Here is a 15,835-nt window from a genome sequence, read left to right on the forward strand (position 1 = left end):
CTATTGGGTCAATATGGTCAATGCAATAACAATATCAGGTAAAGGGCACAAGCGGCCTAATCGCAAGGATATGAGTGGAAGGTTAGTATTTTACTATTTAAATTTTAGTAATTGTAAATAATTGTGATTCACTTTAGTTCATTGTTATATTTTTAAATCTTAATTGTTATAACTTATTTCCTATTTTTTACTAACACTTACACTTTATTTAATATTACACCTAAATTTTGTAGGTTGCATGACAAAGCAGTTGGTAGGGCAACATTATTGATAGAAGACCAAAAGAAAGAGTGGAAGAAGTATGGCTGCACCATTTTATCTGATGGGTGGACAGATGGAAGAAGTAGAACCATTATTAATTTCTTGGTTGCTTGCAAAGATGATGTGGTGTTTTGGAAATCTGTCGATGCCTCCAACAAAGTGAAAAATGCAGCCACATTGGCTTTAATGTTGGAGAATGTTGTCATGGAGGTGGGAATAGAGAATGTGGTGCAAATAATCACGGATAATGCAGCAGCATATTTGGCAGCAGGTAAATTTAATTTTTTTTATTCTTATCAATATGAATCATAAATGCAATGCTATGGTATTATTCAATTTATATTTGATATAATTTGTAAATACTAAATATGGAAAGTTTGTTACTGATTATTGATTTTTTGCTAATCTTTTAGGTAGAATCCTCCAAAAGAGGCATCCCACACTTTTTTGGTCACCTTGTGCAGCACATGTCCTTGACCTTCTTTTGGAGGACATAGAAAAATTTGATTGGGTGAGTCCAGTTGTGGAAGATGCTAGGCGAGTCACAAAATATATCTATAATCACCAAGGTTGCATGGGTACGTGGGTACGGGAACGGGAACGGGTACGGGTACGGGTACGGGTACGGGTATTTTTCAAAACAGGGGACGGGGGTACGTGTGTATGTCTAATTTTAATATTTTATATATATATATAATTATCTTATAGAAAATCTGAAAATCAAAATATCAGTCATGAGTCATGACATTGAGCATCCAAAACAAGAAATCCAAAAATGTTTAAAGTTTAAAGTTATAAATTTTAATATATGAAACTGTGATAGTATGCTGAAGATTGTGATTGAAGGCTCTGGGAATTGCTCTGCTGTTTGAAGAAGTACTCACTCAACATTGATATTAAGAACAAGATGCCATACTGGCTGAGAAAATCAGAGAGGCCATACATGCTGAGGTGAGTCTCATGAGTCTATAAGCTGGCTGTACATGTCCAGGAGGGTTTATAACAGTCTGCAACAGTTCTGATATATGCCACAGCAATCAAAAATACCTGAAATCTAAGTCATACCAGTTTGAGCAAGGTTAGGAAAGGAGATATGAGGGTCCAAACTCTGAAGCAATCTAATGGTTTCGTTCATACTGGGCTGAACAAATTTAAGGATAGAAAAGGAAGTGTTGTAGCAGCCTGTATCTGCATAAATTTATAATATATACTACTGCTGAATGTTTAAAAGTTTAAAGTTTTGAACTTTAGAGTCTAGATACTTAACAGAGAAGACAAACTTTAAATACAAACAATAACAGTAATAACTTCATAATGATAAAGATACTTAACAGAGAAGACAAATTTTAAATACGAACAATAACTTCATAATGATAAATCATATAGATAGGACATATTGATATTAGAAATGATAAACTTCTAGTTTAAACTTAAAAGTTTAAACAGTGAAAATCAGAAAAAGTTTATGACTTTATAGATTATAATCTATTGTTAATCAGCATTGTACCAAAGTCTCAAACTGATTACATATCGAAATAAGCTTGATAAACAGCAAGCTGATATGCAAACAAAAAACTAAAACAAAAATCAGACATCTTAATCTATTTTCTAGTCTTCTATGTCTTCATCATCCATATCAAGGTCCTCAGTTATGATGCTGTCCAAATAATCATCACTCTCGAGCTCAGGTTCCTCTGCTGGTAGAATAATAATAGGCAAGTCAATAAGGCCATCTACTTCAACCTCTCCATCCACAAGGGCAGCAAGTTCTCCATCAGGTGAGATTTGATCCCATTTTGATGAAGGACCATCATTGTATCCAGGATCTAGACGAGAGAGGAGACGAAGTGAGCTGTGAATGTACACCAATTTCTCTGCTTTCTTTGACCCCAAACGGTTTCTCAATAGTGAATGGATGAACCCATAAGTACTCCAATTTCTCTCACAAGATGAAGAGCTAGCTACTTGTGAGAGCAATCTTATGGCAAATGATTGCAATTCAGGAGCTTCACCTCCATGGTTCCACCACCACTCTATAGGGTCTATCTTTAATTTCATATCATATAAAGCTTCCACAGAACCAAACTTACCTTTCCCACGTGAAAACTTATTCCATTGACTCCTTATAATTGCAGCATCCTCACCTCGGCCATAGATCTTTTTTATTGCAGCCCAAAATCCTTTCATTACCTCTCTATCCTGATGTGGAGCCCTCTTCCCAGTCACTTGTATATCATGCCATTTAGGATTAAGAGCATACGCAGCACAATGAAGAGGTGTGTTAAGCTTATTCCATCTTCCATGTAACTTCTCCTCTATCAAAGGATATAGAGAAGGGTCTTTTATATCAGTTATTGTCTTCACTTTTTCACACATGGAATCTATTGCTTCATAAATTTCTCCCAAACATGCCTTATCTGAATCTGCATATCTGATCAGCTCACATATGGGCTTAATAAACTCCACAACAAATTTCACATCAGCCCAAAAATGCTCATCAAGAATCATACCTCGCACCTCAACAGCAGTATCCGAAGTAGATTGTCTCCAAGCTGTCCATGCTTCACTAACAACTGTGGAACACAAAGCTCCCTTGACTTCACAAAGGCGGTCAAGAAGAATGAAGTAAGAAGCAAAACGTGTATCAGCAGGTTTGAGTAGCTCCACCTTGGCAAATTTACGATAGATGGCTTGTGTGTGGTGGTGATTGCATATAAACATTTGTATTTTTCTCCCCTTCTCTATGAGATCTGTAATCCATTGAAACTTGCCAATGTCTTTGAGTGAATTATTCAACGAATGCACACAACAGGGTGTCCAAAATATATGCTTGTACTTTTTTTGCACCAACATACCTGCTGCTTTACAAACAGGGGCAGCATCAGTAACAACTTGGACCACATGTGTAGCCCCCACCTCCTCAATGCCCTCACATAGCTGGGTGTGTAGAAATTCTGCATTTTTTTCTTGCCCTGAACAGTCTATTGCCTTCAAAAAATAAGGCCCTTTGCTGCATGTTACCATGATGTTAAGTAATGGACGATTTCTAGCATCTGTCCACCCATCCATCACAATACTGCATCCCTCTGTAACCCACACTCTTTTCAGTGGTGTAGTTTGTTCATCTAATCGACTTTTCTCTTTATCAAGTAAAGTAGTGCGAAGCTTTTCATATCCAGGTGGTTTATACCCTGTTGGTGCATGAAGGATAGCTTGGACCATCTCAATGTAGAAAGGGGAGCGAGAAACATTAAATGCAATTCCATTTGCATAAAAGAATCGTGCAATTGCTGCATCAACAGCATCTCGACCGATCACATCAAACAATTCTTCAATGGGATTTGAGCTGCCAATGTGTTGTCTCTTGCGGGCTACATCTGTAGTTGAGACATCTACTTCTGAATCTCCATGTTGACTCTGTACATGCCCTGTTGTTGAAGCATGAGAGCTCTTCTTAGCAACTTTCCCTTCAGCCCTTTCTTGCTCCCTTATAAGATCATATCGTTCCACCTCATTTGTACAAGGATCAACACCTACCCCAGATATGTGAAGGAAGTGAGCCTTCACTCTCGTGTAAGAACCTTTCCATTTCAAAGGGCAAAGCTTGCATGTGACCTCGGCTGATCCACCTGAACCCTTCGGCCCTCGAACACGATCAACATACTTCCACAAAGGATACAATGCTTGCTTTCCTCCACCTGACATTCTACCTGAAATTTTTTTTAAAAAATTCAATAATTACTGTCGAACTGTTGAGAAGATATTGTATAGCAAATAAAAAAGAATTAAAGACTTAAAGTTGCTTTATATTGCTTTATATTCTAAAATAAATTTCACTTTAAAATTTAAACGATTATTTAAATTGTAAACATCTATTTAAAATTTTAAAAATCCATACTGATATTATAATTTAAATTTTTTAAAATTTAAGATGATCGTGTATTGTTACAAGTCAAAATACTAAATAGTAAACTACTAAAGGATAAATTAATTTAATTAAATCAATAAAATAATACTTTAACTAAATTTTATCAATTTTAAATTATATAAAAAATTAAAAATTAAATAAATACTAAAGTTAAACAATAACATTTAAAAATTAATTTCAATAAAGTTATAAAATGTATAAATATTGAAATTTAAAAATATTTATTAATTTTATTTGGTTTAAGACTTTAAACTTTAAGTTTAGTATTTACTATAGTTATGTATTTCCATCATATATTATTATATTAAAATATTAAACTTTGTTAAAAGTTAAAACTAAAAGTGAAAACTTTAAAACTTAAAAGTTTAAAATAAAACTCAAACAAAATTTAAAAACGTTGAAAAATAATATTGTGTTTTGTAAACGCGAGCAGAACTTTTCATCAGCAAAATAAAAAATTAAAATACCTCTGTGCGAGCGCCGAGTCTGAGGTTGTAGAAAATGGGGTGAAGCGTTTGAACTTTGCGTGGCGTCTGAGAAAAACGCGTGGCGTCTGAGAAAAACGCGTGAAACTGTCTTTGCCTTCCGTTTTTCGACTTTCTTTGACTTGCGGCTGCGTTCAACGTTGTCTTCGACCTGCGTTCAACCTTTAACCTCCTCTTTGACCTGCTCGTGGATGGAGAGTGTTTAATGCCGCGTTTTGGTAATATAACGCCGCATTTTAGGTTACACTTTATTTCAACTTTCCAGCACGACCAATTATTCCACCTCTACCTTTTCAAAAGCTGACGTGGCGTTTCACAATTTAGGAAACGTGCCCTAGTCCGTACCCGGTACGGGATACGCGTACCAGTACCTGGTACGTGTACCAGGGGTCTGGGTACGCGTACCCGTGCAACCTTGATAATCACCCATGGGTTCTCAGTTTGATGAGAAAAGCCACTAAAGGCAAAGATTTGATGAGACCTGCTATGACAAGGTTTGCAATGGTCTTCTTGACATTGCAAAGTATTATTGAATACATATTGGCTTTGAAGCAAATGTTTGTGTGTGCTGATTGGGTTGCTTCACCTCACTCAAAGAAGCCCGAAGGAGAGGCTGTGGCACGGATAGTCTTTGATGATAGCTTTTTTGCAAAGGCTAAGGAGATTGTGGAGGTAACTTCAAAAATCAAAACATTATATTTTTAGTTTATTCAAGTTTCCTTATCAATTCATAACTTACTATGTTATTAACTAATTTGTATTTTTCAAATTTCAAATGTAGATGTCTCTGCCCCTGGTTCTAGTCTTGCACATATGTGATGGGCAACAATCCCCAATGGGAGGTCTTTATGAAGCCATGGATAGGGCGAAAGAGGCTGTTAGAAGTTACTATCATGGGGACATTCTCAGATTTGACCCCATTTGGGAAATAATTGATAGGAGGTGGAACAATATGCTCCACCAACCTATTCATGCAACAGGCTACTTCCTCAATCCCAAATTCAGGTACTATGAATCACGATAATTGATTGCCCTTGAAGTTGGGATTTCACTAAGACTTTATTTTACTTTACTTTTTAAGGTTGTGTAGTAAGACTTGATATCATTTCTATTTGTTTTAGGGCTGATGATTCCTACTCAAATCCTAATGGAGAGGTCATGGAAGGTCTCTCTAAATGCATTGAGAGAATGATATCAAGTGAAGAGGAGAGAGACCTTATTGTGACCGAACAACAAATCTATGTGGAATCGAGGGGTCCTTTGTTCTCTTCTATGCTAGCAAAGAGAGCAAGATTTACTCAAGCACCAGGTAAAGCGTCAAACTTTAAAACTTTTGCTAATTGATAAGTTGTGATTTTGATTTTTTTTATTGCTTTATAACTTTTTTTATTTTGTTTTGCAGATGCTTGGTGGGCAAGTTGGGGTGGCAATACCCCCAATTTAAGGAAATTTGATCTCAGAGTCCTATCCCAACCTTGTAGCTCATCCCATTGTGAGCGCAATTGGAGCTTATTTGAGTCCATCCACACAAAGAAAAGAAACAGAATGACTCAAAAACCGCTTAATGACCTTGTTTATGTGCACTATAATCTTAAGTTGTGCATAAAAAAGGCACAGCTCTTAGAAGTACCTGGTCCACTTGATCTAGATGAGATAGATCCTTATTCTGATTGGACAGCACAGGAGCCAGGTCCATTGTTTGCACCAGATGAGATCGCTGATTTGGAGAGGCAGTCCATGGAGGGGGAGGCTGACGCTGATTTTCAATTCACTATGGATGACATTGAGGATGAGGACGAGGATGATTCAAGCGAGGATCAGGCATTACCATTAGGAGGAGATGCATCCTCTTCTAAAACGCCGAGCCAGTCAGTAGGGACGTCGAGCGAGGGGGCACAGCCACAAAGTTCACAGTCACGCAGCTCACGCGCTATCCCAATGCGGGGCACTTCTTCTAGGACTAGACCCCCTCGCTTTCCTGCTAGTGCAAGTGGAAAGAGGAAAATGTGATTGAGTCATTGACATTGTATTGATGTATTTAGACTTTTAGTATTTACTTCTAGTTTGACAGATTGAAATGATTTACTATTTTGCTTCCTACCATGAGCATTTCGCATGAGAATGCAATTTTGTACGCACTATGCATTTATATATATCTAAACTCTGTTTGTTTCTTTTGTATTGTCTTTAATTAACTTATTAGATGCATCTTCTCATTAAATTTTGCAAAATAAATGTATTTTTAATTAAATTTCAGTGGTTTTTTAGGTTCTCGAGTTTTTTTTTTAAATCGCCGAGTTTTTCCTGATTAAACTTTTGGGGGGCTTGGTGAGTTTTTGCCTTTGGCGAGTTTTCCAACTATGGTATTAAGAACATCTGTGGAAAGGGTTTAGGCCCTTCGTATACTGGATCAGATTGTTCAAGCATTTGGGAGAGCTTGATCCCCAAAAGAAATATCTTGGTGGTGGAGGTTCTTGACCTGGGAGATCTTTCTAAACAATTATAATTCTTATTTCAGGTAAAAGCATCGGTGCAGTTCTTTCAAATAATAATGACTATGGTTCAAAAATGTATGAACGCCTCACAACTAGTAGTACCTACAAGAAAACCTCTAAGTACCCCAGGGGCAACGTAATGAAGGATGTAACAAAAGCTATTAAAACTTATTTAATAAATATTATGATAGAAAGTGGATCTTAGGCTTTAGCGAGCATACCCATCAGACCGAGAATTTACAGATACCACAAATGCAGGATAATGGAATCCCTTTACAAATGCAGAAGTGTAACACCGGGAGTGACCTACTTATTATCTTTCGTAGAAGATTTAATGTTCTTTGTAGCAGAACGTGGAGATCAGAAAGTGGGAACATACTTGCATCTAAGTTCTTAAGTGCTGTCACTTTACACAAACACCCCCATAAGCAAGGCTACAAAGGTTCTTAAGAGCGTTACAGACCTTGAAGCTGACAATTTGGTGGAGCTATATGTAAGGTTCACTTTTCTTTACACAAGGTAAATTCTAAGAGAAAACAGCAGGTTGCGACGGAGTCACCTCTATCAACCATTCTTGCCACCTCGTTTATGGAGGATTTTGAGAAGAAAGCACTAGACTTTTGTCTCCTTGAACTGAATGGAAGGAAAGGTTTGTTGATTACACAAATTTGAATTGCCCTATAAAACTGAGATATCAACATCGGCCAGTTTCATGACTGCCTCAACAATTTCTTAATAAAAATCCAATTCACAGGGGAAATAGAAAATTTTCAAGCGTAAATCTACTTAAAAGAAAGCCCCCACCACCGTAACTATCAAACATTATGTACAAGAAATGGGTTACAATTTTTGTTTCCCCCCCCCCCAAAACAAAAAAATACAGAGAGTTTCGCTCGTAAGTAAAGTAACACGTCTATAATGTTTTGAAACAACATGCATTTATGGAAATCACTCAATTACTCTACTCCAAAGAATTTCCGTAAAGTATTTCAATTCCTCTTAATAAAAAATAAAAAATTCTAATTACAGCTTCAGATTGTTCAAGCATTTGGGAGAGCTTGATCCCCAAAAGAAATATCTTGGGGGTGGAGGTTCTTAGCCTGGGAGATCTTTCTAAAAAATTATAATTCTTATTTCAGGTAAAAGCATCGGTGCAATTCTTTAAAATAATAATGACTATGGTTCAAAAATGTATGAACGCCTCACGACTAGTAGTACCCACAAGAAAACCTCTAAGTACCCAAAGGGCAACGTAATGAAGGATGTAACAAAAGCTGTTAAAACTTCTTTAATAAATATTACGATAGAAAGTGGGACTTAGGCTTTAGCGAGCATACCCATCAGACCGAGAATTTACAGATACCACAAATGCAGGATAATGGAATCCCTTTACAAATGCAGAAGTGTAACACCGGGAGTGACCTACTTATTATCTTTCATAGAAGATTTAATGTTCTTTGTATCAGAACGCGGAGATCAGAAAGTGGGAACATACTTGCACCTAAGTTCTTAAGTGCTGTCACTTTACACAGACACCCACATAAGCAAGGCTACAAAGCTTCTTAAGAGCGCTACAGACCTTGAAGCTGACATTGGTGGAGCTATATGTAAGGTTCACTTTTCTTTACACAAGGTAAATTCTAAGAGCAAACAGCAGGTTGCCACAGGGTCACCTCTATCAACCATTCTTGCCACCTTGTTTATGGAGGATTTTGAGAAGAAAGCGTTAGACTTTTGTCTCCTTGAACTGAATGGAAGGAAAGATTTGTTGATTACACAAATTTGAATTGCCCTATAAAACTGAGATATCAACATCGGCCAGTTACATGACTGCCTCAACAATTTCTTAATACAAATCCAATTCACAGGGGAAATAGAAAATTTTCAAGCATAAATCTATACTTAAAAGAAAGCCCCCACCACCGTAACCATCAAACATTGTGTACAAGAAATGGGTTACAATTTTTGTTCACGCCGCCCCCCGCCCCCCCCCCACACAAAAAAAAATACAGAGAGAGACAATAGAGAAATAATTTTGTCCAGCCAGCCAAAGAATGTGTGGTCAAACACAAAATGGTGTCAGGTAAGACCCAAGTTTGATATCCCTTATGTAGGAGGCACATCAAAATGATGGCAAGGATTCAAAAGGGATACGAGATAAGAAACAATTACCTCTCAAAACATACTACAAGGCATGCCAGTAACAGCATAGAACCCAGTTGATCCAAAACTAATGGAAGACATAGATAGCAATGGTTGTTCATGTGAGAAATCCTAAGCAGGCAGAGATATGCAGGTTAGAGCCAAACAAGACTCCTTGATAATTCATATAACTGTGCTTACAATGGGCTCCTACATTACACTCGAAAAGAGCCAAACATCACATTTTGAGTAGAAAAGCCCAAGATTGTAGCTAAAGAGGGCCTATAATAGGAGAAGAGTGAATGCCGCAAACAAGAAAGATGAACACAGATATAATTTCAACAACGATAATTGTCTTGTCATCTGTAATTCAAGGAAACCCATTATGAACTTCATCAAGAGCAGCACCAACAATTTAAGAACTTCAAAGACTACCCTGCTAAAGTTATACATCTTTACCATAAAATTATAAAGAGGAATACAAAGAAATACATAAATAGTTCAAAATACCGACACATCTATAATGTTTTGAAACAACATGCATTTACGGAAATCGCTCAATTACTTTACTTACGAGCGAAACTCTCAAGCACAGTTCTAATCAAGATGGTCTTAAACTTGAAACAATCGATCCAAAATGCACACCACCAAAATAACCCGTATCATAATGAGCTAAAGCAATAAATGCCTGCATGGATGGCATAAGCGGAAAAGAAAAACAGAATCTAGTAATCTTAAATTTATAAGAGGAATCATAAGAGTGGAGCACCGTGAGCACCAATATTAGGGACCATCGATTGGAAGGGATAGAACTAACGATCTGAGAAGCAGAACAAGAGATGCCCAACACACACAGTTTCCACGCTTTAATTGGGAAACAACATATACAAATCATAATATTGTCAAGGAGTAAAGTATCTGATTTGCACAGAAAAATCCATAATGGTTATTAAGACTGTCGATTGTCATATTTGTGATTTACTTATGGACAGCTTTGCTCTTTCAAATGCAACTAATGCCATATAGTTACAGGTCCTCCAGGTCACACAGAAAGAATCTGAAATTTTCAAGATATTAGCTGAGGCCACTACTTTATGGCTCAATTACATACCAATCATACAGCTCTTGAACAATTTGATCCCTAAATGCACTTTAAAAATATCAGAAAGCCTATTTCTTTTATTGATGACAAAGATCAAACAAACAGCTACTGTAAATACAAGAATAATATGTTAACTTTCATGTGTATGATGATTAAGTGAACGCTACTCTTCTCTGCATGAATTCTATCTAAATGTCGTACCTTCTGGAAAGAGATATGCCTTGCTAAGAGCAGGTCGCTCATATGGTGCTACCTGTAGAAGCAAAGGAGAATGTTTCCATCATTAATCTAATCTAATTATTTATAAGCAACAACTTTACAAAATTGAAATACTCCTCCATGTTTGTCCAACAACATAAGAAAAGTTAAAACCCTACAATTTCCTATAAAGTATTTCAATTCGTTGTTAACTCCAGACCATAAGCATCCAAAGTTTCTCCTCGTTGTAACAATCAAACCAGGACCCCGTGCAGTGCACCCTTAGAAACAAATGCTTTCAACAATCAAAAGAGGGAAAGTCACTGACACATTCATGCATTACACCATTATAACCAAACGACCTGGTAGAGCTTTATTCTAAGAGCTCCCTAACAGAAGAAAAGCACATGTATAATATATCATTTGCAAGACCAAAGCATGGGATGGTCTAAAGTAATATGTACTTTCAACTCACTTTTTCTTCTACGCTCAGACCGAAGAAAATATAATAAAAAAATGCGTTGAAAGTTATCCCAAGAAAATGCGCCACAAAACATAGCAGGAAAAGTCGTTTGAGGAAAAAATTAGCGATACAAAGTATTTAGATTTTTTCTAAGAATGGAGAATAAAAAGGGGGAAAACAGAGCGTGAGGGAGAAGTGTCAGAGAGAGAAAGCAATGATTTTAAAAATTTAAAGAAATCTTAATAGCATAAAGATATAGAGACGAAATAAAATAAGAGTTCGATTACAAATTTTAAAATATAAGTTTCTCCATTTATGTTAACATTGCTGATTACACTATAATGCACATGTGCAATACTTAATGCATAACTTAACTTGTAAAATGTTAACCTACAAACTAAGTACAAAATTCCAAAATTTAAACAGTCTAAGTACTAGAGCTACACTAGAAGACTGCAGGTCCTGATGGTCAAGCTTCGGGATCAGAGTCTCTCATGAGTCATTCAACTATATCACTATCAGCATTGGTCTCTACTAGGATATCAAACCATAAAGGTGCCGTCAATTACAATCCATAAAGGATCTGAATCAAGCTTGTAAGGGCAATTGAACGGTTCATTCAACAGTCAAGGAGCTAAAATCATTGAATCAATTATCAACTGATAATAGCAAAAAATAAACCATAGTCTGTTTTACAGATAACTAAGGCAACTGCGATATAAGTTTCAACTATTATTGCCTGAAAATATATAGAAGTAATTTGCATCAGACCCATGGCCCGAGTCCTTAATTATTACAAGTGGATTTGATTGACTAGAAATATCTCATGGCCCCAGAGGTTGCAGCTTCATAGATCGCAGTCTTTAATCCAGGGTAATAGCTAGGACTGACCAGGGTATGCATGTGTATGTGTGGGTGTGGGTATGCGTGCACTAGTGTGTTTGATTTTATGAAATAAATAATTATACGATGGTTAAACAATTTTAAAAATTAAAATATTTTAAAATTAGAAACAAACATTTTAAAGTAAAAGCTAGATGTCAATGAATGCAAGGATAAATTATACTGACATTTGATAATCGCCATCATCATGACATCACTTAAGTTTCACCTCTCGCTAAAACTGATATTCGATAATCACCACAATCATGACATCACTTAAGTTCCACCTCTCGCTAAAACTAAAATGTTGTTTTTATTGTTTGTTCAGAACAATTTGAACCACAACATTTTTATCTAATAAAAACGTGTTCTTACAAGGAAAAAAACAACCATAATACATCAGCAGCTTTCAGAATATGAATGAAGAACATACAGCTTCTTTTGAAATGATGGCAAGCTCCCCAGATTTAAGCCCCAGCTTGACAAACTCTCTTGCAGCATAACCCTACAATTCAGTCCAGAAAAGTCGTTAGTTCCTTGATTATTCAAATTATGCATGGACATGAAGAACGAAAAAGAAGCTGCCAATGAATTGCCCTATTAATCACCTAGCTAGCTAAGTATGGCATTGCACGTTAGCTCGATAAGTATGACATTGCACGTAAATGAAACTGTCAATAACTGTAAAACTATGATACAATTTAATCTCCACAGATTTAATGACCAACTTTAAGTTAATAAAACTAGTTTATAATCTCTCTAGTTTCTTCCTTGGCACAAAAAATTACTCTAGAGTCTATAATGCACTACAATTATGAAGCCTTGCACCTTACACGCATGCAAAAGGGCAAGGAAATAATGGCATATCCCTAGTTCTCTTCTTCTTTCAAAGTACTACACTGGTCACTGTGAGCACACTCGCCAGAACAATTTTTTGCACCAAATATAGTTTCATACATAAAAATGAGCTCTGCAACTAACCTACCAAAAAAAGAATATCAGGCAGGTGTAGCTTGTTAAACAAAATTGTTCAGATACTAAATCCATTGTCAAGCAAGATCACTGCATCTATCTTCTCATCTCTTTTCTGCTGGCTATGTAAATATAATAAACTTTTATCCAACTAGAATAAAATTTTCTCTTCCCAACTGAAATAAGCATGTTGGTCATAGAATTGGAAATCCTCAGGCCTAACTAAAGTACTGCATTATAAGACTTTTCCAAATTCCCTTTTAAAACAATGCCACTTCAGTCAGATCATATCAATTCACATTTCTTGTCAAATTGATGAACCGTACATCTTATGCATCTTTATGTTGATCTAGACTGGGCCACACTCGTGTTTTCTTGTTTGCAAGACCTGCTTAAACCCCAAAGGGTAGCATCCTTCCCAGGAACTACAATGAAATAAAAACTAGCTCGGCAGTGTTCTCTATCTAGCTCTTCTCGAAATTTGTCCAACAAACCACGTAAGCTTAAATGTCACCTTCTATGATCAATTTTTAGATTGACCAAGTCTAAAAATTTGCACTGTTCATTACTTTTTGGCAATAGTTGGTCCAAAATCTCCTTTAAAATTATTGTTCGCCTGCGGTGATAATCGATACTACCCATTATACTAGTCGCGAACTATCAATTATAATCTTGCCTACACCTAACAGGCACGATCCAATCTGAAACTGCCAATATCCTTATTAATGTTTACCAACAATTAGTCCTAAATGTCCATGAAGCTAATTGGATTGCCAGTAAGCTATCAAACAAGTCCACAGATTTTCACTGCAACCTTAACTAAAAAGTGTTGAAAGCAATAATTACTCCAAAAAAATTGGGGCCATATAAGATAAACTCCGGTTCCAATCCAAACGCCATTGCAAACTTGTCAGAAAAATAATGGGCCCTCTGAATCCTCTATCCATTCCACAGTTCTCACTGGCTTTACAAAATAGTAAGACTAGGCGATTTCACAAGTCAAGTGTCAACAAATAAACGGGAAAGGGAGCATCTGATCGAAGAAACTGTTTTGGTCTTTGTTCAAAAACCCATATTAACAAGTAATGAATGCCACTGTAATTTGCAACACATCCACCTTTTTTTTGGCCCGTTTACCAAACCCATAACACAAAAAAAGACAAGCTCGGGCTTGCATCTTGGTTTGTCCAGAGCATTGATGAGTCACATCTCTTTCAGTTTTGTCTATAAGAATGTCACCAGGGTTTCAACTCTACCGATCCGATATTACAGTCCTTATAAACTACTATAGACCTAATCCAAATGCCCACCAATTGATCGGACCCTCTTAGTGTGTGACCATATATTTACTATGATATCCCAGAACCCGTCAATTCTTTTTAGTTCGTTTACCAGTGTCTAGGAAATGTGGTGTTGGGTATCTGTTATCAACCAAGTCATCTCAGAGGCAGGTCCAAGTTTCATAAGTAACCTCATTTCTGCTCCATGTTTTGTAAGAGGAAAATTCTACTCAAATTTAACCGATCGATGTCATCAACTACCACTAGATGAAGATCAATACTGGTACGAACCTAAAACTAGGCATGGCTTTTATTAATTACATTTCTTAAAAAGCCTTTTTCCCCCTTGGAAGGATAAATCGAAAAATCGGATCAACCAAATGCATCATACAAAAGCAAATGCATGAGCTCAGATTTTTCAACTTACAGCTGCTACGCCTCCACCCAAAATAATATACTTGTAAGAAGCCTCCGCCATGGTGATCCAAGAAGAATGTGCAATTGAACGAACTGAAATTGCAGAGGACAAAGACGAGAACCGCCTTAATAGTCGAATTTGAGCGGAAGAATGGAATAACATAAAGAGGAAATTGCAAAAAGTCAAAAACCTTTGCACTATTCCAAAGAGGCGTCTATTTTATGAGTTTTTAATGAAAGCTTGGCTGGGAGTATTCCACAATCAACTAATCCCAGACTCGCCGAAGACCCCCCATTCACACTATACTGCGGAATCTCTACAATTAGTCTCCTATTGGGCCATCTGGACCCTACGATACCATTAAATTAAATTCCGGCGGGAGGGTTCAATCCTCATCTGGCTCGAATTGTGTGGAGAATCCATATTCCTGTTATGTGGATAAACGTGTTCCAGCACGTCCCCCACATTTAGGGGAGCTGGTAACAACTATTCAAATTTTTAATTGAAGTATTAAATATGAAAAAAATTACTAAGGTGCCGTCTTATGGAAAGGGGCTTCTTAAAAAAATTTAGTGAGCACTCAAGAGATTTTTTTAGAATTATTTTGAAGTGAGAGGTCTATTTTGTAGTGGAGTTAAAACAATTATTGATAAAAATTGGAAATTGTTATATGAGTGACAAGTGGCACAAGAAAAGTCTTAGGTAGTGGGGCAATTTCTAGCCCCCCATCTTTTCCACTGCTCAACTTTGCATTCTAAAAGGTAGGGGTGTAACTTTTGAGGAGAAGATTGTGATTCTGTAGAAAACTTTTTTTGACTTCATAGGATGGGATGCACCCTAATCCAAGATAATTAAAATGTTCCTCCATGTGTTATTCAACAAAGTAGGCATTTTCAAGATATATTATTGTACATATACTATTACATTCACCTCTTTCCAATTAATCAATATTTGTGTGAACCAATCAATGAGCATTTTTTCATTAATTGATTATGACTAAAGCTTTAATAAATAATTATTAATTTGAAATATTATATCATTGATTTTTTTTCAATTATGATTGGCTCAATCATTTTTCATTATTTGATTATGACTAAATTTGTTATAAATATTTATTAATTTGAAATATTACATAATTGATTTATTTCAATTATGATTAGCTCATTCATTTTTCATTATTTGATTATGACAAAAGTTGTTATAAATATT

General features: G+C 36.2%; 1 protein-coding gene across 2 annotated transcripts in view; it reads right to left on the minus strand.

Annotated features, from left to right (window-relative positions):
- The window catches only part of LOC149556496 (monodehydroascorbate reductase, seedling isozyme-like), a 76,872-nt gene extending 61,914 nt beyond the window's left edge, over positions 1-14,958 (minus strand). Inside the window, exons 1-4 of one of the 2 annotated variants that reach the window (XM_089830813.1) lie at positions 14,817-14,958; positions 14,636-14,718; positions 12,390-12,461; positions 10,615-10,666 (exon numbers count right to left, since the gene is read on the minus strand). In XM_089830813.1, the coding sequence (XP_089686939.1) occupies positions 10,615-10,666; positions 12,390-12,461; positions 14,636-14,686 (175 nt within the window). In that variant the 5' untranslated portion in view covers positions 14,687-14,718; positions 14,817-14,958. Of the gene's footprint in view, positions 1-10,614; positions 10,667-12,389; positions 12,462-14,635; positions 14,727-14,816 lie in introns of those variants that run through there. The other variant, XM_089830812.1, reaches the window with a different exon arrangement.
- Positions 14,959-15,835: the final 877 nt, after the last annotated feature.

This window comes from Cupressus sempervirens, chromosome 5 (genome assembly GCF_028749045.1).
Source record: "Cupressus sempervirens isolate cs-2001-9-10 chromosome 5, ASM2874904v1, whole genome shotgun sequence".
Classification (NCBI taxonomy): domain Eukaryota; kingdom Viridiplantae; phylum Streptophyta; class Pinopsida; order Cupressales; family Cupressaceae; genus Cupressus; species Cupressus sempervirens.